The 27,639-nt window shown below is 45.0% G+C and overlaps 1 protein-coding gene across 1 annotated transcript in view; it reads right to left on the bottom strand.

Moving 5' to 3' along the window:
* Window positions 1–27,639, bottom strand: part of LOC110485733 (xylosyltransferase 1) — a 126,771-nt gene that overhangs the window by 39,115 nt on the left and 60,017 nt on the right. The window contains exons 2-4 of the mRNA XM_036940395.2: window positions 26,153–26,789; window positions 16,858–17,030; window positions 12,891–13,093 (exon numbers count right to left, since the gene is read on the bottom strand). Of these exons, the coding sequence (XP_036796290.2) occupies window positions 12,891–13,093; window positions 16,858–17,030; window positions 26,153–26,789 (1,013 nt within the window). The remainder of the gene's footprint in view (window positions 1–12,890; window positions 13,094–16,857; window positions 17,031–26,152; window positions 26,790–27,639) is intronic.

Raw genomic sequence — 27,639 nt, forward strand, 5'->3', positions numbered from 1 at the left:
CGCAGGCTGAAGGGATGCATATTAATGCCATTTACTGATGAAGGAGCAATTTCACAGCCCCAAGGCTTTACTTAGCAGATGTAGTCAAACACACACACACACACACACACACACACACACACACACACACACACACACACACACACACACACACACACACACACACACACACACACACACACACACACACACACACACACACACACGCGCACACACACACACTGATGTTGTGTAGCAGAACACACGCACGCACACGCACACACACACACACACACACACACACACACACACACACATTGATGTTGTGTAGCTGAACACACACACGCACACACACACACTGATGTTGTGTAGCAGAACACACGCACGCACGCACACACACACACTGATGTTGTGTAGCAGAACACACGCACACACACAAAGCACACAGAGCATAGCACAGTGGGGGGAAATCCAGGTCACAGCATAGATTTGCCAGAGCTGTGCCATTGTGCCTGAGTGGTCACACAGTCTGTCCAGTGGGTCTGGCTGGTTTGCTGACTGACTGTCTGCCCCCAGGGTGTAGTCTCTGTCTCTCTGTCACTATATGTCTGGCTGGATGGCATTCACACACACTGCGACCATAGCCAGTACCACAGAATTACCAGCCAAGCCCATATCACAGCCTTGCAGCCACCCTTATACCAGCACCATAAAAACACACTGCTACCCTGTTGGCATATGCCCTAATTGCGCACTCTTAGCAAAACATTCTTTACTATACTATACTGTGCATGTACTGTACTATAATGTACTATTCTGTAATATACTGTACCTATACTATACTGTAATATGCTTTACAATACTGTAATGTACTGTGCTATACTGTACCTATACTGTACTATACAGTAATGTACTGTACTATACTGTACTGTACTATACTGTACAGTACATATACTATACTATACTATACTACATTGTACCTATACTGTACTGTACTATACTGTACTATACTATACTGTACTATACTGTACCTATACCGTATAGTATAGTATAGTACAGTACAGTATAGTACAGTACATAAAATGTGGAATTACTGGTCATGCTCTAGATTGGTTTATAAATTACCTATCAAATCGTACACAATGTGTAATGGAGGATGGCTGTATATCTGAGTCCATAGAGGTGTGCTCAGGTGTTCCGCAAGGTTCTATTTTGGGCCCACTGTTGTTCGTTTTGTATATAAACAACATTGGGGATCTTATTGAAACAGTGGATGTTCATTTTTATGCAGATGATACTGTTCTTTATTCAAGTTGTAGTAGTTTATCTTTAGCTTTTGAAAATGCCCAAAGAGCATTTTACCTCATACATGTCACGCCCTGGTTGAAGTATTTTGTGTTTATTTTCATTTATTTGGTCAGGCCAGGGTGTGGCATGGGTTTTTGTATGTGGTGTGTTGTGTTTGTAGCTTAGTGGGGTGTTCTAGTGAAGTCTATGGCTGTCTGAAGTGGTTCTCAATCAGAGGCAGGTGTTTATCGTTGTCTCTGATTGGGAACCATATTTAGGCAGCCATATTCTTTGGGTGTTTCGTAGGTGATTGTCCTTAGTGTCCTTGTAACTGTCTTGTGTGTTAGTTTGCACCAGTTTAGGCTGTTTCGGTTTTCACGTGACGTTTATTGTTTTGTATTGATTCGTGTTTACGTTGTTTTTATTAAACATGAATCTCAATAGCCACGCCGCATTTTGGTCCGACTCTCTTTCCCATACCGAAGAAAGCCATTACAGAATCACCCACCACAACAGGGCCAAGCGGCGTGGTGACAGGCAACAGCAGCGAAAGGAGGAGTGGACATGGGAGGTCGTTATGGACAGCAGGAGCATGGACTATACTACTTGGGAGGAGATAGACAGGTGGGCGGTCGACCCAGGGAGAGTGCCGGAGCCCGCCTGGGATTCGCTGGAGCAGTGCGAGGAAGGATATCGGAGAATGGAGTTGGTGAAGCAAGCACGGCGGCGCGCAAGGAAGCCCGGGAGTCAGCCCCAAAAATGTATTGGGGGGGGGGGGCTAACAGGGAGTATGGCTATGCCAGGTAGGAGACCTGGGCAAACTCCCTGTGCTTACTGGGGAGCTAGAGAGACCGGGCAGGCACCGTGTTATGCTGTGGTGCGCACGGTGTCTCCAGTGCGGGTGCATAGCCCGGTGCGGTACATTCCAGCTCCGCGTATCGGCCGGGCTAGAGTGAGCATCGAGCCAAGTGCCATGAAGCCAGCTCTACGCATCTGGGCCCCAGTGCGTCTCCTTGGGCCGGCTTACATGGCACCAGCCTTGCGCACGGTGTCTCCGGTTTCGCCTGCATAGCCCAGTGCGGGCTATTCCACCTCGCCGCACTGGCAGGGCGACCGGGACCATTCAACCGGGTAAGGTTGGGCAGGCTCGGTGCTCAAGAGCTCCAGTGCGCTTGCACGGTCCGGTCTACCCAGTACCACCTCCACACCCCAGCCCTCCGGTAGCAGCTCTCCGCACCAGGCTTCCTGTGCGTGTCCTCGGCCCAGTACCACCAGTGCCAGCACCACGCATCAGGCCTACAGTGCGCCTCGCCTGTCCAGCGCTGCCAGAGCCTTCCTCCTCTTCAGCGCTGTCGGAGTCTCCCGCCTATCTAGCGCTGTCAGAGCCTTCCTCCTCTACAGCGCTGCCGGAGTCTCCCGCCTGTTCAGCGCAGTTGGAGCCTTCCTCTCCAGCGCTGCCAGAGCCTTCCGCCTCTACAGCGCTGCCGGAGTCTCACGCCTGTTCAGAACTGCCAGTCTGCAAGGAGCTGCCAGTCTGCAAGGAGCTGCCAGTCTGCAAGGAGCTGCCAGTCTGCAAGGAGCTGCCAGTCTGCAAGGAGCTGCCAGTCTGCAAGGAGCTGCCAGTCTGCATAGAGCTGCCAGTCTGCATGGAGCTGCCAGTCTGCAAGGAGCCGCCAGAGCTGCCAGTCTGCAGGATGCCGCCAAAGCTGCCAGTCTGCAAGGAGCCGCCAGAGCCGCCAGTCAGCATGGAGCAGCCAGAGCCGCCAGTCAGCATGGAGCAGCCAGAGTCGCCAGTCAGCATGGAGCAGCCAGTCAGCATGGAGCAGCCAGAGCTGCCAGTCAGCATGGAGCAGCCAGAGCAGCCAGTCAGCATGGAGCAGCCAGAGCAGCCAGTCAGCATGGAGCAGCCAGAACTGCCAGTCATCCAGACTCTTCCAGATCTGCCAGTCATCCAGACTCTTCCAGATCTGCCAGTCATCCAGACTCTTCCAGATCTGCCAGTCAGCCAGACTCTTCCAGATCTGCCAGTCAGCCAGACTCTTCCAGATCTGCCAGTCAGCCAGACTCTTCCAGATCTGCCAGTCAACCAGACTCTTCCAGATCCGCCAGTCAGCCAGGATCTGCCAGACCCACCAGCCAGCCAGGATCTGCCGGATCCAACTACCTGCCTGAGCTTCCTCTCAGTGCTGAGCTTCCTCTCAGTGCTGAGCTTCTTCTCAGTGCTGAGCTTCTTCTCAGTCCCGAGCTGCCCCTCAGTCCCGAGCTGCCCCTCAGTCCCGAGCTGCCCCTCAGTCCTGTGGGGTTCTGGGTGAGGACTACTAGGCCATGGTCGGCGGCGAGGGTGGACTATCCAGGGACGCGAGGAGGAGGGACTAAGACTTTGATAGAGTGGGGTCCACGTCCCGCGTTGGAGCCGCCACCATGGACAGACGCCCACCCGGACCCTCCCCTATGGTTTTGGTGTGCGTCCGGGAGTCCGCACCTTGGGGGGGGGGGGTGTTTATTTTCATTTATTTGGTCAGGCCAGGGTGTGGCATGGGTTTTTGTATGTGGTGTGTTGTGTTTGTAGCTTAGTGGGGTGTTCTAGTGAAGTCTATGGCTGTCTGAAGTGGTTCTCAATCAGAGGCAGGTGTTTATCGTTGTCTCTGATTGGGAACCATGTTTAGGCAGCCATATTCTTTGGGTGTTTCGTAGGTGATTGTCCTTAGTGTCCTTGTGTCTTGTGTGTTAGTTTGCACCAGTTTAGGCTGTTTCGGTTTTCATGTGACGTTTATTGTTTTGTATTGATTCGTGTTTACGTTGTTTTTATTAAACATGAATCTCAATAGCCACGCCGCATTTTGGTCCGACTCTCTTTCCCATACCGAAGAAAGCCGTTACAATACAACAGAATTTGTATGATTTAAAGCTGATTCTAAATTCGGGTAAAACAAAATGCATGGTATTTTCAAATGCCAGGCATGTTACAAATCATGTCATTGCTACATTGGCTGGACATACTATAGAGAAAGTTAGAGAAAGTGTACAAATATTTGGGTGTGTGGGTTGATGATAAGCTGAGCTTCACTGTGCATGTAGAGAACTTGTTATGGAAGCTCAAGCTGAAAATAGGATTTTATTACCGACATAAGGCTTGTTTTTCTTTTGAGGCCAGGAAGGAGCTGGTACGATGTACATTACTGTCGGTTTTAGATTTTAGTGATGTTTTATATATATATATATATATATATATACAGTGCCTTGCAAAAGTATTCGGCCCCCTTGAACTTTGCGACCTTTTGCCACATTTCAGGCTTCAAACATAAAGATATAAAACTGTATTTTTTTGTGAAGAATCAACAACAAGTGGGACACAATCATGAAGTGGAACGACATTTATTGGATATTTCAAACTTTTTTAACAAATCAAAAACTGAAAAATTGGGCGTGCAAAATTATTCAGCCCCTTTACTTTCAGTGCAGCAAACTCTCTCCAGAAGTTCAGTGAGGATCTCTGAATGATCCAATGTTGACCTAAATGACTAATGATGATAAATACAATCCACCTGTGTGTAATCAAGTCTCCGTATAAATGCACCTGCACTGTGATAGTCTCAGAGGTCCGTTAAAAGCACAGAGAGCATCATGAAGAACAAGGAACACACCAGGCAGGTCCGAGATACTGTTGTGAAGAAGTTTAAAGCCGGATTTGGATACAAAAAGATTTCCCAAGCTTTAAACATCCCAAGGAGCACTGTGCAAGTGATAATATTGAAATGGAAGGAGTATCAGACCACTGCAAATCTACCAAGACCTGGCCGTCCTTCTAAACTTTCAGCTCATACAAGGAGAAGACTGATCAGAGATGCAGCCAAGAGGCCCGTGATCACTCTGGATGAACTGCAGAGATCTACAGCTGAGGTGGGAGACTCTGTCCATAGGACAACAATCAGTCGTATATTGCACAAATCTGGCCTTTATGGAAGAGTGGCAAGAAGAAAGCCATTTCTTAAAGATATCCATAAAAAGTGTCGTTTAAAGTTTGCCACAAGCCACCTGGGAGACACACCAAACATGTGGAAGAAGGTGCTCTGGTCAGATGAAACCAAAATTGAACTTTTTGGCAACAATGCAAAACGTTATGTTTGGCGTAAAAGCAACACAGCTGAACACACCATCCCCACTGTCAAACATGGTGGTGGCAGCATCATGGTTTGGGCCTGCTTTTCTTCAGCAGGGACAGGGAAGATGGTTAAAATTGATGGGAAGATGGATGGAGCCAAATACAGGACCATTCTGGAAGAAAACCTGATGGAGTCTGCAAAAGACCTGAGACTGGGACGGAGATTTGTCTTCCAACAAGACAATGATCCAAAACATAAAGCAAAATCTACAATGGAATGGTTCAAAAATAAACATATCCAGGTGTTAGAATGGCCAAGTCAAAGTCCAGACCTGAATCCAATCGAGAATCTGTGGAAAGAACTGAAAACTGCTGTTCACAAATGCTCTCCATCCAACCTCACTGAGCTCGAGCTGTTTTGCAAGGAGGAATGGGAAAAAAATTTCAGTCTCTCGATGTGCAAAACTGATAGAGACATACCCCAAGCGACTTACAGCTGTAATCGCAGCAAAAGGTGGCGCTACAAAGTATTAACTTAAGGGGGCTGAATAATTTTGCACGCCCAATTTTTCAGTTTTTGATTTGTTTAAAAAGTTTGAAATATCCAATAAATGTCGTTCCACTTCATGATTGTGTCCCACTTGTTGTTGATTCTTCACAAAAAAATACAGTTTTATATCTTTATGTTTGAAGCCTGAAATGTGGCAAAAAGTCGCAAAGTTCAAGGGGGCCGAATACTTTCGCAAGGCACTGTATGCAGGCCTCAGCCACTACCCTGAGAGGACTTGATTCAGTGTATCATGCAGCCCTCGGGTTCATTACAAATCAGAAACGTCTAACACATCATTGTGATCTCTACAGCGCTGTTGGCTGGTCGTCATTGCCCTTGCGTAGGCTTAAACACTGGTATACACTGATTTATAAGGCCATATTGAGTAAAATGCCATTGTATCTCTGTTCTTTTTTAGTCAGGTCAGTAAATAAATATAAATTACGGTCCCATTCTGATTTGTTTCTAACAGTACCAAAAATTATAACAGGTCATGGTAGAAATAGTTTTAGTTACTTAGCACCGTGGTCCTGGAATTCTCTCCTGAACATTTTAAAATGTGATGATCTAGTTTAGTTGGTGGAGTTTAAACACTTGATCAATGTATATATCATAGAAGAGTGTAATTGTTTTTAGGCCAGCTGTTTTTAGTCAAGTTGTTTGTGTTTTTAATGTAATATGTAATTGTTGTACTGTATGTGTGTTTATAGTTTTGTTTAATGTCGTGTTAGTGTATGTAAGTTGTTTTGTCTGAAACGTTGTTCCCCCTGCTGCTATTGGACCAGGTCTCTCTTGGAAAAGAGATATTATCTCAATGAGAAAAAACCTGTATAAGTAAAGGTAAAATATATATATATTTTTTAAACAATAATAATTACAGTAATATACTGTAATGTGCTATACTGTACTACACTGTACGGTACCTATACTGTACCTATACTCCACTATACTGTACCTGTACTGTACTGCAATATACTATACTGTACCTATACTGTACCTATACTGTACTATACTGTACCTGTACTGTACTATACTGTACTATACAGTACCTGTACTATACTGTACTATACAGTACCTGTACTGTATGGTTCCTATACTGTACTATACAGTAATATATTGTAATGTACTGTACTATACTGTACTATTGTGCTCTTACCACACTTGAATAGTTGGCAAGTCCACATCACAAGTTATTTCTGAATCAAAGTTGTGCATATATGTTTGGGTGGGTTACAACTTACAACTGACCAAAAGAGTGCGAGAGAGAGTCTATACTACATACCTATAGCGAGTCTTGTTAACATGTATACGGTTCCTAAAATCAGCTGGATAGTCTTTAGTAAATCAGCTGGATAGTCTTTAGTAAATCAGCTGGATAGTCTTTAGTAAATCAACTGGATAGTCTTTAGTAAATCAGCTGGATAGTCTTTAGTAAATCAGCTGGATAGTCTTTAGTAAATCAGCTGGATAGTCTTTAGTAAATCAGCTGGATAGTCTTTAGTAAATCAGCTGGATAGTCTTTAGTAAATCAGCTGGATAGTCTTTAGTAAATCAACTGGATAGTCTTTAGTAAATCAGCTGGATTGTCTTTAGTAAATCAGCTGGATAGTCTTTAGTAAATCAGCTGGATAGTCTTTAGTAAATCAACTGGATAGTCTTTAGTAAATCAGCTGGATTGTCTTTAGTAAATCAGCTGGATAGTCTTTAGTAAATCAGCTGGAAAGTATTTAGTAAAGCAGCTGGATAGTCTTTAGTTAAGCAGCTGGATAGTCTTTAGTAAAGCAGCTGTATAGTCTTTAGTAAAGAAGTTATATATTATTTAGTAAAGCAGTTGTATAGTCTTTAGTAAAGCAGCTGTATAGGCTTTAGTAAAGCAGCTGGATAGTCTTTAGTAAAGCAGCTGGATAGTCTTTAGTAGAGCAGCTGGATAATCTTTAGTAAAGCGGCTGGATAGTCTTTAGTAAAGAAGTTATATAGTCTTTAGTAAAGCAGCTGGATAGTCTTTAGTAAATCAGCTGGATAGTCTTTAGTAAAACAAACGGATAGTCTTTAGTAAATCAGCTGGATAGTCTTTAGTAAATTAGCTGGATTGTCTTTAGTAAATCAGCTGGAAAGTATTTAGTAAAGCAGCTGGATAGTCTTTAGTTAAGCAGCTGGATAGTCTTTAGTAAATCAGCTAGATAGTATTTAGTAAAGCAGCTGGATAGTCTTTAGTAAAGCAGCTGGATAGTCTTTAGTAAAGAAGTTATATATTATTTAGTAAAGAAGTTATATATTATTTAGTAAAGCAGTTGTATAGTCTTTAGTAAAGCAGCTGTATAGTCTTTAGTAAAGAAGTTATATATTGTTTAGTAAAGCAGTTGTATAGTCTTTAGTAAAGAAGTTATATATTATTTAGTAAAGCAGTTGTATAGTCTTTAGTAAAGCAGCTGTATAGTCTTTAGTAAAGCAGCTGGATAGTCTTTAGTAAAGCAGCTGGATAGTCTTTAGTAGAGCAGCTGGATAATCTTTAGTAAAGCGGCTGGATAGTCTTTAGTAAAGAAGTTATATAGTCTTTAGTAAAGCAGCTGGACAGTCTTAGTAGAGCAGCTGGTTAGTCTTTAGTAGAGCCACTGGATAGTCTTAGTATAGCAGCTGGATAGTCTTTAGTAGAGCAGCTGCATAGTCTTAGTAGAGCAGCTGGTTAGTCTTTAGTAGAGCAGCTGGATAGTCTTTAGTAGAGCAGCTGCATAGTCTTAGTAGAGCAGCTGGAAGTCTTAGTAGAGCAGCTGGTTAGTCTTTAGTAGAGCAGCTGGACAGTCTTAGTAGAGCAGCTGGTTAGTCTTTAGTAGAGCAGCTGGACAGTCTTAGTAGAGCAGCTGGACAGTCTTAGTAGAGCAGCTGGTTAGTCTTTAGTAGAGCAGCTGGACAGTCTTTGTTAAAGCAGCTGCATAGTCTTAGTAGAGCAGCTGGATAGTCTTTAGTAGAGCAGCTGGATAGTCTTTAGTAGAGCAGCTGGACAGTCTTAGTAGAGCAGCTGGACAGTCTTTAGTAGAGCAGCGGGACAGTTTTAGTAGAACAGCTGGTTAGTCTTTAGTAGAGCAGCTGGACAGTCTTAGTAGAGCAGCTGGACAGTCTTTAGTAGAGCAGCGGGACAGTCTTTGGTAAAGGCCTCCCGAGTGGTGCAACATTCTAAGACACTGTACTTCAGTGGTAGAGGCGTCATTACAGACATCCTGTTTCGATTCCAGGCTGTATCACAACGGGCCGTGATTGGGAATCCCATAGGGCAAAGCACAATTGGCCCAGCGTCGTCCGGGTTTGGCCGGTGTAGACCGTTATTGTAAATAAGAATTTGTTCTTAACTGACTTGCCTAGTTAAATAAAGGTTCCATTTAAACCAGGGGGTTAGAAAAGAGGATAAAAGCAAGACAACACTGCCTGTCTTGAAGAGAAAAGCCTGGAAAGAGCTCCTCACTCTGGGACAAAACAACCATGTAACTTATCCCTCCCTCCTCCATCCCTCCATACCAGCCCCCCGGGCAGACAGACAGACACCACTACTAGGGCGAGGGGGAGAGGGTATTTGGGCTGGGCCTTTCAGGCTCATCCATTCGGATGGGAGGACACTATCAGAGAATTAGACAGGGAATAATGCCTGTTTCTCTCCTATAGCCTTCAGCCTATACAGACACACTGATTCCAACATAGCAGCAGACCAGGGCTAACCCTGCACTCATTATTTTAGAGGTACTATGACTGTAGCATAGACTGGTTGGCTTCATTCTACACTCACATGACAGTTGAATTGAACTGAATTGAAGAGGGCTGCCCAAGGCAAGTATAATCTATCACAGAGTGTTCTTATTTTTTATTGTATCACTGTACAGCCTTGTAGATGAGCAGGAGTGCATTGATGACCAGAGTGTTGTGGGTTAATGTATGTAAATATTGTCTAAATTAGGAAGTGGTCCAGAAGTGGTCCAAAAAAGCACTTGCTAAGCGAAGATATTACTGTCTGCTACGCCAACATGTAACCCCTCTCTTTCCCCTTTCTCTTCTGTCTCTTCTATCACTCCCTCTCCCTCCATCTCTCTCCTCATGGGGCTATAAAAACCTCCAGTGTCAGCCCTTTCCTCCACCACATCACCGCCATGCAAATTAAGAGAAGAAGAGGAGACAGACAGGAAGAAAGAAACGGCTCACCAGCACACCACAAACACTTCCACTCATACAGTGGCAGGCGCAAGCATACACCCACATTATGCAAACACAGGCATACAGAAGGCATTATGCGCACACACGCACGCACACACACGCACACACACACACACACACACACACACACACACACACACACACACACACACACACACACACACACACACACATACACACACACAAAAGCACGGGCGCACAGTTACACACACACACACACACACACACACACACACACACACACACACACACACACACACACACACACACACACACACACACACACACACAAAAGCACGGGCGCACAGTTACACTCACACACACACACACACACTCACACACACAAAAGCACGGGCGCACAGTTACACTCACACACACACTTGAGAGCACATAGACAGACAGACAAAAAGACAGACACTGTACTTTTATGATCGAGCATCAAAGTCAGAACTATTCTCAACGTTCGCACACTATCCCATAATATCTACAACAAGCACATATCTACATGGCAACAGAGTAAAAGTAAGCTCTTTCAGAAACATAAACATTTCCCTGACAGGGTGAACACAAACAGTAGGTGTCTCCTGAGCCTGTGTATACAAACCGTGTATATTAACCAACCACACGTGTTGGACTATAAAACAACCCAGGGCAACCACCTCTTTCTTTATACCTTCCATCTTAGATCCAAGTGTTGGACACACAAGGTCCAGTTTCCTTTTTCACAATGGCGATTACAGCAACTGGTGGCCATCTGGGGAAAGTATGTGATCGAAGTCTACGAGGGACTAATGACCTTGAGGTTCACAGTGGTGTGTATGTGTGACACTCGTCCCTCAGTGGAATGAGTTTTAAACTCTTCTTCTCTTGCCCTTCAGCATTCCAACTACCTCCACAGACAGGTGGCCTCTGTCCCAAGCACCTGGAGGATGGCTACCATCTGGGGCGGTGCCACACGCACGCACACACGCACACACACACACACACACACACACACACACACACACACACACACACACACACACACACACACACACACACACACACACACACACACACACACACACACACACAAACACCACCCACACAAACACCACCCGTTGGGAAGTCAATACATATTGACCTAGGGGCAATTAACATGCAATCAGTTCATCATGTAAACTATTCAACTGAGTAAGTAAGCCAGGAGAGGGATTGGAGTTCGGGGGGAACAAATGTGTAATCACCTTAAGAAGAACCGGAGATCTACTGTGATTGATCTATTTAAGTTGTTTAGCTCGGGTCTTTGTTGTAAGTCTGCAGTGGTTGTACAGTGAATGTGACAGTATGGATTCCCTGAGGGCCTATGGGGTTATATAGCTGTGTGTCTACTGTCTGGTAGTTATTCAGATTCCTTTTGGTACTGTATCCATAACACGACCAAACTGGTGTTCAAAGCGTTCAGTTCTGTAACGTCAGAGTCCTTTCATGTCAGGTCACACAGGGACGTGAGCATGTGAAGAGGTATCTCTCCTGGCCACTCAACCCTAACCAGCTTGACTGCTTCGAAGGAGAAACGGCCCAAAACATCCTGCAACACCAAGACGTTCCATTAAAACCAATTTGCTGTCAACACAGCTGCTGTTCCTTCCGTACTTAAACATAGACAGTGCATTCGGAAAGTATTCAGACCCCTTGACTTTTTCCACATTCTGTTACATTACAGCCTTATTCTAAAAAGGATGACATTTTCCCCCCTCATCAATCTACACACAATACCCCATAATGAAAAAGCAAAAACAGGTTTATAGACATTTTTGCAAAAGTATTCAGTATTCAGACCCTTTACTCAGTACTTTGTTGTAGCACATTTGGCAGCGGTTACAGCTTCATGTCGTCTTGGGTATGACACTACACACCTGTATTTGGGGAGTTTTTCCCATTTTTCTCTGCAGATCCTCTCTGTCCAGTTGGATGGGGAGCGTCGCTGCACAGCTATTTTCAGGTCTCTCCAGAGATGTTCAATTGGGTTCAAGATGGGGTTTGGCTGGGCCACTCAAGGACATTCAGAGACTTGTCCTGAAGCCACTCCTGCATTGTCTTGGCTGTGTGCTTAGGGTTGTTGTCCTGTTGGAAGGTGAACCTTCAGCCCCAGTCTGAGGTCCTGAGCGCTCTGGAGCAGGTTTTCATCAAGGATCTCTCTATACTTTGCTCTGTTCATCTATTCCTTTGACATCATGTCTTGGTTTTTGCTCTGACATGCACTATCAACTGTGCGACCTTATATAGACAGGTGTGTGTCTTTCTAAATCATGTCCAATGGAGTTGTAGAAACATGTCAAGGATGATCAATGGAAACAGGATGCACCTGAGCTAAATATTTAGTTTCATAGCAAAAGGTCTGAATACTTATGTAAATAAGGTATTTCTGTTTTTTATTTGTGATAAATTAACAAAAATGTCTACACCTGTTTTTACTTCGTCATTATGGGGTATTGTGTGTAGATTGATGAGGACATTTTTTTTATTTAACCCATTTTAGAATAAGGCTGTAACGTAACAAAATGTGGAAGTCAAGGGGTCTTGAATACTTTCCGAATGCACAGCAGGTCAACTATCTGGAAAATCTTGCTCCTCCACCCCAGTCACCTGATGGGGTAGTCTGCAGCGCTGAGGTTGATGAAGAAGTCCCAGCTCCAGTCGGTCATGGTGATCAGGTCTGACATGCTGCTAGCCTCTACCCCCCACCATCCTAACCCTCACCCCCTACCCCCCTGCCACCTCCACCCCAGTCACCTGATGGGGTAGTCTGCAGCGCTGAGGTTGATGAAGAAGTCCCAGCTCCAGTCGGTCATGGTGATGAGGTCTGCCATGCTGCGGAGGTACATGGTGAGCAGGCTGGCACCGCCCCAGATGGTAGCCATCCTCCAGGGCGTCACCCTCACGTTGGGGTACTGGGAGGCCAGGGCCTGCACCTGTCTGTGAAGGTAGTTGGAGCGCTGGAGGGGGAGAGAAGAGGAAGAGTTTAAAATGTTTCAAAACTCATTCCACGGAGGGCCAAGTGTCTGCAGGTTTTTCTACACCCGTGGACTTGATTGATGAATTAAGGTCACTGGTTAGTAAGGAACTCCCCTCACCTGGTTATCTAGGTCCTAATTGAAAGCAAAACCCAAAAATCAGCAGACACTAGGCCCTCCATGGAATGAGTTGGACACCCCTGGTTTAAGACAATATCCCACGTAGGATAGGATAATGGTATAAGGCCAGGGCTCTCCAACCCTGTTCCTTGAGAGATACTGTCCAGCACACTTGATTCCAGGGCTGGTCCTTGACGTTCTGCCACCATAGGCAAGACCAAAAAATAGACGTCTATGATTGGTGATGATTGGTGATCCGGACAGGACCAAAAACCAAAGTCTGTGGAAGTCAGGGCTGGTCCGGAACTGCACCCCAAAAGTATGTCCAAAAGGCGTCTGCTTCGGTCCATGATTACCGAGGTGTAGCCTACAGTGTTGCCTGAAATTGAATTTTATGAATGCCCATCTATGTGGTTAGCCTACCATAATGGGCTGGCAGGTAGATCCCTAAGCTGACAAGGTAAAAATCTGTCGTTCTGCCCCTGAGCGAGGCAGTTAACCCACTGTTCCTAGGCCGTCATTGAAAATCAGAATCTGTTCTTAACTGACTTGCCTAGTTACATAAAGGTAAAATAACATTTGTTGAACACCAAAAAATGACATCCGGACAGGTCCAAAAGACAACGGCTTGTGCTTACTGGGGTGTCGGCCAGCAATGGAAATGTATGAATGCTCATCCATGTGGTAGAACCACAGTTAGTAAAACAGGCTGTCGCATTGGCTTTATTAGTCCTGAATCCTGTGACGAATCAATTTGGCTATTTATGCTCTGAATTTCAGCTAGTAGCTTCCCAACTTCATCAGGAGTTGTCACCAACCTATTTGCAATGTGTTTACACAGCGGGAAATGCAGAAGTATTTCATTTTCATTGTGATCTGCTCATCATAAATGGACGGAGAGAAACTTACAAACCGCTGACCATGACAATGTGGTGAAACTCCTGGACAACAGTTGTGATTCCATATTGTCCATCTTACTTTGACCTGTCCAGTTCTTAGGATATGTCGCTTGTTAACATGACAACTCCTTTTTTGTGTCATTGAGCCCCATTTAGGTTAGGCTATTTGATCGGAGAAACGTACAAGAGGTTAAAAAGTGTATGACATTGTCATACATTTTATCTCCAGCCTGTAGGCTATAGAAGGACACATACATTTTATCTCCAGCCTGCAGGCTATAGAAGGACACATACATTTTATCTCCAGCCTGCAGGCTATAGAAGGACACATACATTTTATCTCCAGCCTTTTCTATATCTGCTACGTTATGTTAGATCATTTTTTGGGATTGAACGTTGTTGGAGCGCTGCAGAGATGCATCTCTCCAACAGCACCCTGGGGCGGCGCAGTGGGAATGGACGAGCAAAATATTCCACAAAGTGGGCGCTGCTTATCAAAGGGTGGCGTCACCGAAAAAGTCAATTTGCCAATTGGTTGAAAGAATTTGCCATTGTTTTTGTGCAGAATTATGTGAGGTTTTATTTGCTGTTGATGGAGTTGCGTCTTGGTCAGTTTAGCTCAGAAAATGCCGCCCTCGTCAATCTGCTGCCATAGGCTGGACTATATGTAAATAGTAGTATGGGAGGTGGTAGATGGTAGTCTATAGTCTATAGTCTGGTCTATATGTATATAGTAGTAGTGTGAGGTGGTAGATGGTAGTCTATAGTCTATAGTCTGGTCTATATGTATATAGTAGTAGTGTGAGGTGGTAGATGGTAGTCTATAGTCTATAGTCTGGTCTATATGTATATAGTAGTAGTGTGAGGTGGTAGATGGTAGTCTATAGTCTTACCTGGTCTATATGTATATAGTAGTAGTGTGAGGTGGTAGATGGTAGTCTATAGTCTTACCTGGTCTATATGTATATAGTAGTAGTGTGAGGTGGTAGATGGTAGTCTATAGTCTATAGTCTGGTCTATATGTATATAGTAGTAGTGTGAGGTGGTAGATGGTAGTCTATAGTCTATAGTCTGGTCTATATGTATATAGTAGTAGTGTGAGGTGGTAGATGGTAGTCTATAGTCTATAGTCTGGTCTATATGTATATAGTAGTAGTGTGAGGTGGTAGATGGTAGTCTATAGTCTTACCTGGTCTATATGTATATAGTAGTAGTGTGAGGTGTGGTAGATGGTAGTCTATAGTCTATAGTCTGGTCTATATGTTTATAGTAGTAGTGTGAGGTGGTAGATGGTAGTCTATAGTCTTACCTGGTCTATATATATATAGTAGTAGTGTGAGGTGGTAGATGGTAGTCTATAGTCTTACCTGGTCTATATGTATATAGTAGTAGTGTGAGGTGTGGTACATAGTAGTCTATAGTCTTACCTGGTCTATATAAATATAGTAGTAGTGTGAGGTGGTAGATGGTAGTCTATAGTCTTACCTGGTCTATATGTATATAGTAGTAGTGTGAGGTGGTAGATGGTAGTCTATAGTCTTACCTGGTCTATATGTATATAGTAGTAGTGTGAGGTGGTAGATGGTAGTCTATAGTCTTACCTGGTCTATATGTATATAGTAGTAGTGTGAGGTGTGGTAGATGGTAGTCTATAGTCTATAGTCTGGTCTATATGTATATAGTAGTAGTGTGAGGTGGTAGATGGTAGTCTATAGTCTTACCTGGTCTATATGTATATAGTAGTAGTGTGAGGTGGTAGATGGTAGTCTATAGTCTTACCTGGTCTATATGTATATAGTAGTAGTGTGAGGTGTGGTAGATGGTAGTCTATAGTCTTACCTGGTCTATATGTATATAGTAGTAGTGTGAGGTGGTAGATGGTAGTCTATAGTCTTACCTGGTCTATATGTATATAGTAGTAGTGTGAGGTGTGGTAGATGGTAGTCTATAGTCTTACCTGGTCTATATGTATATAGTAGTAGTGTGAGGTGTGGTAGATGGTAGTCTATAGTCTTACCTGGTCTATATGTATATAGCAGTAGTGTGAGGTGGTAGATGGTAGTCTATAGTCTTACCTGGTCTATATGTATATAGTAGTAGTGTGATGTGTGGTAGATGGTAGTCTATAGTCTTACCTGGTCTATATGTATATAGTAGTAGTGTGAGGTGGTAGATGGTAGTCTATAGTCTATAGTCTGGTCTATATGTATATAGTAGTAGTGTGAGGTGGTAGATGGTAGTCTATAGTCTATAGTCTGGTCTATATGTATATAGTAGTAGTGTGAGGTGGTAGATGGTAGTCTATAGTCTTACCTGGTCTATATGTATATAGTAGTAGTGTGAGGTGGTAGATGGTAGTCTATAGTCTTACCTGGTCTATATGTATATAGTAGTAGTGTGAGGTGTGGTAGATGGTAGTCTATAGTCTATAGTCTGGTCTATATGTATATAGTAGTAGTGTGAGGTGGTAGATGGTAGTCTATAGTCTTACCTGGTCTATATGTATATAGTAGTAGTGTGAGGTGTGGTAGATGGTAGTCTATAGTCTATAGTCTGGTCTATATGTATATAGTAGTAGTGTGAGGTGGTAGATGGTAGTCTATAGTCTTACCTGGTCTATATGTATATAGTAGTAGTGTGAGGTGGTAGATGGTAGTCTATAGTCTTACCTGGTCTATATGTATATAGTAGTAGTGTGAGGTGGTAGATGGTAGTCTATAGTCTTACCTGGTCTATATGTATATAGTAGTAGTGTGAGGTGTGGTAGATGGCCTTGAAAAGTCTCTGGAACTGTCGTGAGGCTCTGCCGTGGACCACCAGGACGAAGGCTATCCTGACGGGGGCCGACGGTGGGCCCTCTGACGAGTCCTCCTCCCACGCCACGTTGGCATTGGCCTTACCTGAACAACACAAGGATACCGTACAGAGACAGGTTGTTAGTCATTCATACAGAGAATAAAACATGTACCTGTATGTAGAACTCTCTGACGAGTCTTCCTCCCAGACGCTGACAATTGCCTTACGTGGACAGAATAATAACACACACATTAGGTTTCATCGTCTACACTTCATACACTGGAAGGTGTACTGAACATATGGGGCAGTGACTCCAACGTTACTGTGCTGTTACTGTGCATACTATGAAGAAGAAGAAGCATGTCACAAGGAGATGAGTTTCATTCACTATGTGACCATTGAGTTATTTGAACCATGACCAGCAAGGGCACAAGATAGGAATAGGAACCCTAGAACCATTCATTTGGGTTTGGGGTGGAGTTCACTTGATAGTGTGTCATCATTGCTCTGTACCACACTCCCAGAATAAGACTTGGAAGTAAGTAGACAATGACTATTCCAACTCACAACCACACAATCAAACAATTCCAGCTCTCTCCAGAAACCATTCAAAAAGCCACACGGATTCATATAGTGGTTTCTTTCATTCTAATAGTAAACGCCTTAAAAAAAAGATTTCCGCTCAGAGCCTCTCTGTTGGTCTTGTATTGTGTTCTCCATCAGCAAATAAGTATTAGGGGAATACAATCCAGCACTATTATTACATATGGTGGTTGTTTTGTGTTCACAGGGCCTATGGAGTTACAGGAAACACAGAGCTTTATTGAGACGTTATGTTTGTTGACGACAGAGAGGACAAGGTTGTTCAGGAGATAATAGCAGTAATCTGGTCCTCTGTGTTGTGAGGGCAGGGGACTTGGTTTCCCAGACGGCAGTGGTGGACCATGTCACGACTCGCTATGGTCCCTGGATGGGCAGAAAAGAGGGGAGAAGATGGTGGGTGCTTTCACCCTCTTAGGGTGTGCTGTCCCAGGGGTAAAAAGGCTACAAGGCGCCCCTCCCGGTTCTCCCCTGTGTCTACAGCAGCGGGGGACATGGTAAGTGTTTCAACCCCCTTAGAGTATGCTGTCCCAGGGGTAAAAAGATCACAAGGTGCCCCTCCCCTTCTGGCTCTTTCCTCCCTGTGTCTGGACAAGCTAGGCTCTTACTGCTGCCCTGTAATTATCTCAATTGAAGGGCAGGACCTTTTGCGGGCTTGTATTTAAAGCCTAACAACAGGGGTGGGGCTACATTCATGCTCCCGTGACTCCAATTGGCCATGCCTCCTGTCCATCACTCAATCAGCCAATTCCCTGCCAAGAATTATCGTTCTATTCATAGTTAGGTCCTAATGATCCTGCCTATTAATATGGAGTTTTGAAAGTGTGTGTGTGTGTGTGTGTGTGTGTGTGTGTGTGTGTGTGTGTGTGTGTGTGTGTGTGTGTGTGTGTGTGTGTGTGAAAGACGGAGCGTGTGTGTCAGATTGAACAGTAATTGGTAGGCAGCTCGGGAGGTTCACTGGCTAGCATGGCACTAGGCTAATTGGCGGAGCGCTTCACCAAGCACTTTGAGGCTTGTGATATGCTAGCTAGCTGAACTAATGAGCCAATGTGTTGTGTGTCTCTACACCTACAGGGACGTGATAGGTCTAAAAATGCCAGACTGCCATATCCCTCTTTTTCCTCTCTCCTATCGCCATCAATCTTTCAAACTGCCTCTCCCTCATCTGCTATCAGCACTCTCTCTCTCCATCATTTCATTCTTCTCTCTCTCTCTCTCCATCTTGTGTAACTTCAGCAAGTCATGGCCGTCCATCTCAACCAGTCATGCGAGAGGTTGGAAGAGGAGAGGAGCAGAAATGTCCTTTTAGTTTCCGATATTAAAGTCCTTTAATGCAACATCTGCTCAGTACCAACGAAGGATCCAACCAAAGTCTCACCTGACTGAGTATAACTATCTTGTTCTTTGTTCTAGATGTAGGTCTTATAGAACATAAATGAGGTTTTATTTTTTAATCAGCAAACAAGTGACTAAGCCTCGAATGATGTTACCGGCTACGTATTTAGGGGTGACCGAACATGCAAGGTCATTGGCTGACAACTGACATCAACCATTGATGATGTCAGTTCCATCCAACATATTACAACCATGTAGACATTAGACAATAGCCCAGCTAGCATATAGAGGCTCTGCTAATGCTAATATATACCCTCTCATATCCTATGGAGCCGGCGCTAACGGCTATGCGCTAACCCAGACAACTCTTCAAGGACAGAATACCGATGAAATCAAATTGGACAATTTGTAGCTAACAAGGTTAGTGCCTCAAATTCAGATTGGTGCATCAGAGACATGGGGAGAGAGTGAGAGGGAGAGCTAACAAGGTTAGCGCCTCAAATTCAGATTGGTGCATCAGAGACATGGTGAGAGAGAGAGAGAGAGAGAGAGAGAGAGAGAGAGAGAGAGAGAGAGAGAGAGAGAGAGAGAGAGAGAGAGAGAGAGATAGAGAGAGACAGAGAGAGAGAGAGAGAGAGAACAACATTGTGGCAGACGACAGAACAGACAGAGGGAGTGAAAAAGAAAAAGTGATTTAATTTAGCCGTCCGTGTTACACGGCGCCACCAGGATTAAGCCCTTTTCAATTTCCCCCGTCTCCTTTGATCAAACTGTCAGTTGGAGTGGGATGACGATGGTGAGTCTAGGGCAGGGCTGCCCAACCCTCTTCCTGGAGATCTACTGTCCTGAAGGTTTTCAGTCCAACCCTAATTTAACTTAACTGATTCAGCTATTTAAGGTCTTGAGGATCAGCTAATTAGTATAATCTGGTGTGTTAAATTAGGGTTGGACTGAAAACTCACAGGATGGTAGATCTCCAGGAAGAGGGTTGGACAGCCCTGGTCTAGGGAGACGACATGAGCTTATTCACTGATAGACAAGCGTTGGTTTATATCTTGGGGAATATGTATCCTCACTTACATTGCTGTACAGAACATAGTTGCAGTCATGGTGGACTCACAAGGTGCAGTCATGGTGGACTCACAAGGTGCAGTCATGGTGGACTCACAAGGTCCAGTCAAAGTGGACTCACAAGGTGCAGTCAAGTTGGACACACAAGGTGCAGTCATGGTGGACTCACAAGGTGCAGTCATGGTGGACTCACAAGGTGCAGTCATGGTGGACTCACAAGGTGCAGTCAAAGTGGACTCACAAGGGGCAGGCATGGTGGACTCACAAGGTGCAGTCATGGTGGACTCACAATGTGCAGTCATGGTGGACTCACAAGGTGCAGTCATGGTGGACTCACAAGGTGCAGTCAAGGTGGACTCACAAGGGGCAGGCATGGTGGACTCACAAGGTGCAGTCATGGTGGACTCACAAGGTGCAGTCATGGTGGACTCACAAGGTTCAGTCATGGTGGACTTACAAGGTGCAGTCAAAGTGGACTCACAAGGGGCAGGCATGGTGGACTCACAAGGTGCAGTCATGGTGGACTCACAAGGTGCAGTCATCATGGACTCACAAGGTGCAGTCATGGTGGACTCACAAGGTGCAGTCAAAATGGACTCACAAGGTGCAGGCATGGTGGACTCACAAGGTGCAGTCATGGTGGACTCACAAGGTGCAGTCATGGTGGACTCACAAGGTGCAGTCATCATGGACTCACAAGGTGCAGTCATGGTGGACTCACAAGGTGCAGTCAAAATGGACTCACAAGGTGCAGGCATGGTGGACTCACAAGGTGCAGTCATGGTGGACTCACAAGGTTCAGTCATGGTGGACTCACAAGGTGCAGTCAAGGTGGACAAACAAGGTGCAGTCAAGGTGGACTCACAAGGGGCAGTCAAAGTGGACTCACAAGGTGCAGTCATGGTGGACTCACAAGGTGCAGTCATGGTGGACTCACAAGGTGCAGTCAAAGTGGACTCACAAGGTGCAGTCATGGTGGACTCACAAGGTGCAGTCATGGTGGACTCACAAGGTGCAGTCATGGTGGACTCACAAGGTGCAGTCAAAGTGGACTCACAAGGTGCAGTCATGGTGGACTCACAAGGTGCAGTCATGGTGGACTCACAAGGTGCAGTCATGGTGGACTCACAAGGTCCAGTCAAAGTGGACTCACAAGGTGCAGTCAAGTTGGACACACAAGGTGCAGTCATGGTGGACTCACAAGGTGCAGTCATGGTGGACTCACAAGGTGCAGTCAAAGTGGACTCACAAGGGGCAGGCATGGTGGACTCACAAGGTGCAGTCATGATGGACTCACAATGTGCAGTCATGGTGGACTCACAAGGTGCAGTCATGGTGGACTCACAAGGTGCAGTCAAAGTGGACTCACAAGGTGCAGTCATGGTGGACTCACAAGGTGCAGGCATGGTGGACTCACAAGGTGCAGTCATGGTGGACTCACAAGGTGCAGTCATGGTGGACTCACAAGGTGCAGTCAAAGTGGACTCACAAGGTGCAGTCAAGGTGGACTCACAAGTTGCAGTCATGGTGGACTCACAAGGTGCAGTCATGGTGGACTCACAAGGTCCAGTCAAAGTGGACTCAGAAGGTGCAGTCAAGTTGGACACACAAGGTGCAGTCATGGTGGACTCACAAGGTGCAGTCATGGTGGACTCACAAGGTTCAGTCATGGTGGACTTACAAGGTGCAGTCAAAGTGGACTCACAAGGGCAGGCATGGTGGACTCACAAGGTGCAGTCATGGTGGACTCACAAGGTGCAGTCATGGTGGACTCACAAGGTGCAGTCATGGTGGACTCACAAGGTGCAGTCAAAATAGACTCACAAGGTGCAGGCATGGTGGACTCACAAGGTGCAGTCATGGTGGACTCACAAGGTTCAGTCATGGTGGACTCACAAGGTGCAGTCAAGGTGGACACACAAGGTGCAGTCAAGGTGGACTCACAAGGGGCAGTCAAAGTGGACTCACAAGGTGCAGTCATGGTGGACTCACAAGGTGCAGTCATGGTGGACTCACAAGGTGCAGTCAAAGTGGACTCACAAGGTGCAGTCATGGTAGACTCACAAGGTGCAGTCATGGTGGACTCACAAGGTGCAGTCATGGTGGACTCACAAGGTGCAGTCAAAGTAGACACACAAGGTACAGTCATGGTGGACTCACAAGGTGCAGTCAAAGTGGACTCACAAGGTGCAGTCATGGTGGACTCACAAGGTGCAGTCATGGTGGACTCACAAGGTGCAGTCATGGTGGACTCACAAGGTGCAGTTAAAGTGGACTCACAAGGTGCAGTCAAGGTGGTCTCACAAGGTGCAGTCATGGTGGACTCACATGGTGCAGTCAAAGTGGACTCACAAGGTGCAGTCATGGTGGACTCACAAGGTGCAGTCATGGTGGACTCACAAGGTGCAGTCAAAGTGGACTCACAAGGTGTAGTCATGGTGGACTCACAAGGTGCAGTCAAGGTGGACTCACAAGGTGCAGTCAAAGTGTGTTGGCGCCCTATTCAAAAGTAGTGCACTTATAAGTGACTAGTGTGTGTGTGTGCGTGTGTGTGTTCAGCTACACAACATCAATGTGTGTGTGTGTGTGTGTGTGTGTGTGTGTGTGCGTGTGTGTGTGTGTGTGTGTGTGTGTGTGTGTGTGTGTGTGTGTGTGTGTGCGCGTGCGTGTGTGCGTGTGTTGTTTCTTTAAACATTGATGCATGGTGCCCACTGATGGTGGCAAGCTCACAGATTTTGTTTACAGGAGTCTTCTGCCAACCTGCAGATGTTCAACCAGTGTACTTGGGAAATTGTGTGTACGCGGTGTGTTTGCGGTGTTGTGTGTGTTTGTGAGTAAGAAAGAGAGAGAGAGAAAGAGAGAGAAAGGAAGAGGGTGAGAAAGCGAAATAGTTTGTGCGTTCCTGTGTGTATCCGTCTGTCTGTGTGTGGTTGTAAGTGTGCATGTGTGTGCGTGTGTGTGTGTGTGTGTGTGTGTGTGTGTGTGTGTGTGTGTGTGTGTGTGTGTGTGTGCGAACATGCATTTCTGTGGCCAGCTTGGCTGAACAGAATGAAAATTGGAAAGCAATTTGGTGTAAATACAAAAAATGTCTTCCATTCTCTCACGCAAATTTCTCATCAGCCAAGAAACACATTTCTTGCCTGACTTTGATATGAATTGGAATTATTAGCAGTAAAACAACAGTAAGTGTAGTGTGCGTGTGTGTATATCTGTGTATCTGTGTGTGTGTGTGTATATGCATACATCTGTGTGTGTGCATAAATGTGTGTGTGTTGTGTGTGCGTGCGTGCGTGTTTGTGTGCGTGTGTGTGTGTGTGTGTGTGTGTGTGTGTGTGTGTGTGTGTGTGTGTGTGTGTGTGTGTGTGTGTGTGTGTGTGTGCATAAATGGTTGTGTTTGTGTGCCTAAGTCAAAACAGATTTTATTTCAGCTTCAGGGGATATTGTATTTTCCTGCTGTAAAAAGAGATGGTATACGCTCTAAATGGCTCCCTATTCCCTACATAGTGCACTACTTTTGAGCAGAACCCTATGAGCCCTGGTCAAAAGAAGTGGACGATAAAGGGATTAGAGCCATTTGGGACTCAGACATTGACAGTACATACACAGACCATGACGACAAAACAAACAACATGTTTCAAAGGAGCCTCTATGAAGCTGTCGCACGATGATTACACTATTACTATGATTGACTAACAAACAGAATGTTCTAGCAATTGTTTTTATATGATATGAAAGACCCAAATGGTTTACACCCAGTATACCCAAATGGTTTACACCCAGTATACCCAAATGGTTTACACCCAGTATACCCAAATGGTTTACACCCAGTGTACCCAAATGGTTTACACCCAGTATACCCACATGGTTTACACCCAGTATACCCAAATGGTTTACACCCAGTATACCCAAATGGTTTACACCCAGTATACCCAAATGGTTTACACCCAGTGTACCCAAATGGTTTACACCCAGTATACCCAAATGGTTTACACCCAGTGTACCCAAATGGTTCACACCCAGTGTACCCAAACTGTTCACACCCAGTATACCCAAACTGTTCACACCCAGTATACCCAAATGGTTTACACCCAGTATACCCAAATGGTTTACACCCAGTGTACCCAAACTGTTCACACCCAGTATACCCAAATGGTTTACACCCAGTATACCCAAACTGTTCACACCCAGTGTACCCAAATGGTTTACACCCAGTATACCCAAACTGTTCACACCCAGTATACCCAAATGGTTTACACCCAGTATACCCAAACTGTTCACACCCAGTATACCCAAACTGTTCACACCCAGTATACCCAAATGGTTTACACCCAGTATACCCAAAAGGTTCACACCCAGTATACCCAAACTGTTCACACCCAGTATACCCAAACTGTTCACACCCAGTATACCCAAATGGTTTACACCCAGTATACCCAAAAGGTTCACACCCAGTATACCCAAACTGTTCACACCCAGTATACCCAAAAGGTTCACACCCAGTATACCCAAAAGGTTCACACCCAGTATACCCAAACTGTTCACACCCAGTATACCCAAATGGTTTACACCCAGTATACCCAAATGGTTTACACCCAGTATACCCAAATGGTTTACACCCAGTATACCCAAATGGTTCACACCCAGTATACCCAAACTGTTCACACCCAGTATACCCAAACGGTTCACACCCAGTATACCCAAATGGTTTACACCCAGTATACCCAAACTGTTCACACCCAGTATACCCAAACGGTTCACACCCAGTATACCCAAACGGTTCACACCCAGTGTACCCAAACAGTTCACACCCTCACCCTCTATGGTACAGTAACAGTATATCTATTAACTCACCCTCTATGTTACAGTAACAGTATATCTATTAACTCACCCTCTATGTTACAGTAACAGTATATCTATTAACTCACCCTCTATGTTACAGTATATCTATTAACTCACCCTCTATGTTACAGTAACAGTATATATATTAACTCACCCTCTATGATACAGTAACAGTATATCTATTAACTCACCCTCTATGGTACAGTAACAGTATATATATTAACTCACCCTCTATGGTACAGTAACAGTATATCTATTAACTCACCCTCTATGTTACAGTAACAGTATATCTATTAACTCACCCTCTATGGTACAGTAACAGTATATCTATTAACTCACCCTCTATGTTACAGTAACAGTATATATATTAACTCACCCTCTATGATACAGTAACAGTATATCTATTAACTCACCCTCTATGGTACAGTAACAGTATATCTATTAACTCACCCTCTATGGTACAGTAACAGTATATCTATTAACTCACCCTCTATGGTACAGTAACAGTATATCTATTAACTCACCCTCTATGGTACAGTAACAGTATATCTATTAACTCACCCTCTATGTTACAGTAACAGTATATATATTAACTCACCCTCTATGTTACAGTAACAGTATATCTATTAACTCACCCTCTACGGGACAGTAACAGTAGTAACAGTATATCTATTAACTCACCCTCTATGGTACAGTAACAGTATATCTATTAACTCACTCTCTATGGTACAGTAACAGTATATCTATTAACTCACCCTCTATGGGACAGTCAAAGTGTATCTATTAACTCACCCTCTATGTTACAGTAACAGTATATCTATTAACTCACCCTCTATGTTACAGTAACAGTATATCTATTAACTCACCCTCTATGGTACAGTAACAGTATATCTATTAACTCACCCTCTATGGTACAGTAACAGTATATCTATTAACTCACCCTCTATGTTACAGTAACAGTATATATATTAACTCACCCTCTATGGTACAGTAACAGTATATCTATTTACTCACCCTCTATGTTACAGTAACAGTATATATATTAACTCACCCTCTATGGTACAGTAACAGTATATCTATTAACTCACCCTCTACGGGACAGTAACAGTAGTAACAGTATATCTATTAACTCACCCTCTATGGTACAGTAACAGTATATCTATTAACTCACCCTCTATGGTACAGTAACAGTATATCTATTAACTCACCCTCTATGTTACAGTAACAGTATATCTATTAACTCACCCTCTATGTTACAGTAACAGTATATCTATTAACTCACCCTCTATGGTACAGTAACAGTATATCTATTAACTCACCCTCTATGTTACAGTATATCTATTAACTCACCCTCTATGGGACAGTATATCTATTAACTCACCCTCTATGGGACAGTAGCGGGTGACCTTCTCAGGCATCAGTTGACCTTCCTTGTGTCTACAGTACACTTCAGCTATCTGCTGCCGGCACTCCTTGGTCTTGGCTCTGGACAGAGCTGAAATGGCTTCCTTCCCACTGATCTCACACTTTGGCGGCTGGTCGTAAACAACCTCCAATGGAGCCGCAGTCGCCTGCTTCCTGGTTTGATGCGGGTGTTGGTGTCTATGTTGAGTCTGGGGGTGGGACTGCGACTGGGGGTAAGTCTGAGCCTGATCCTGGCTCTGTGGCTGTGAAGAGCGGCTGTGGTGGTTCCTGGAGTCCACCCCGGCTCCAACCGCTTTCGGGCCCACAGGAAGTGAGCCATTCTGGGCTACGGCTCGTCCGTACTGGAGGACCTCGTTGGAGCTCCGGCTGAGAATCGGAGCGTTATCCTTCCAGGTTGCCTGTTCGGCATGGGCCTTCTCCTGCAGCCTCTCCCTGCGTTTGTTACTGTTAGCGCCCCCTGGGGGCTGGCGCTGGGGCTGCGAACGGGCGCCAAAGTTACTATTGTCTATGTTCTCAAAGTCTTTGGGCACAGAGTTCTCATTGTTGCTGTCCACTCTGACTTTCTCCTTGGGGCGGTGGGAATAGTAGCCATCCTGTGAGAAGAGGAGACGGAGAGAGCAGATTAGTTTCATTGTTGTTGGTTTTTATTTGAACGTAATTTAGTTAGGAACTAATTCTCATTCACAATAGTGGGAGAAGGGAAGAATGGAGTAAAGGAGAGAGAAGGGGGGACGAGGAGGGGGAGGAAAGAGGAGAAGGAAAGATGGGAGGAAAAAGATAGTGGTGGAGGAAAGGCGGAGGAAAAGGGGAAGGAGCGAGAGAAGGAAAGGAGAAGATGGGAAGAAGGGGGGAGGAAAGAGAAGGATAGATAATGAGAGAAGAGGGGGGGAGGGGATAGGGAGGCACAAACAAGCAGAACCAGATCTGTGGTGAGTGAGTCAGTGAGGCGCATATGAAATGTCAGATTACCAATCAACACGCCACACACACCAAGCAGCTTAACAGAACCAAGAGGCATGAAATGAAGTAGCCTTAACTCATTGACTCCCTCCGCTCCCTGCCACAACACAACAAGGTGCAACCTGACTGGCTGACTGGGCCTATCGCCACGGTGACGACGGGGACGAGGACTACTTTCTGTAGCTGTGTGCGTGTCATCATCAGATTAGTACCGATTTCAATTAACTTTTCCCCTGACGTGCCTGTCACCCCGTAAACAGATTACCAAGGGGGATAAAGCACCGGAATGTGATAGGTGTGTGTGTGTGTGTATGTGTGGGTGTCGTGTGTGTTTGTGTGTGTAAGCATTCAGGGAACACATGTATTCTCTGATTCCACATTCTCCGGAGCCACGTGATGATTATGGAATTACAATAGTGTGGCGTGTGAAAAGGAGGCAGTGTGTGTGTCGCCGCCGGGTGTTTGTGTGTGTGTGTGTGTGTG

The sequence above is a fragment of the Oncorhynchus mykiss genome, chromosome 13 (genome assembly GCF_057628025.1).
Source record: "Oncorhynchus mykiss isolate SJ-2025 chromosome 13, ASM5762802v1, whole genome shotgun sequence".
Taxonomy (NCBI): domain Eukaryota; kingdom Metazoa; phylum Chordata; class Actinopteri; order Salmoniformes; family Salmonidae; genus Oncorhynchus; species Oncorhynchus mykiss.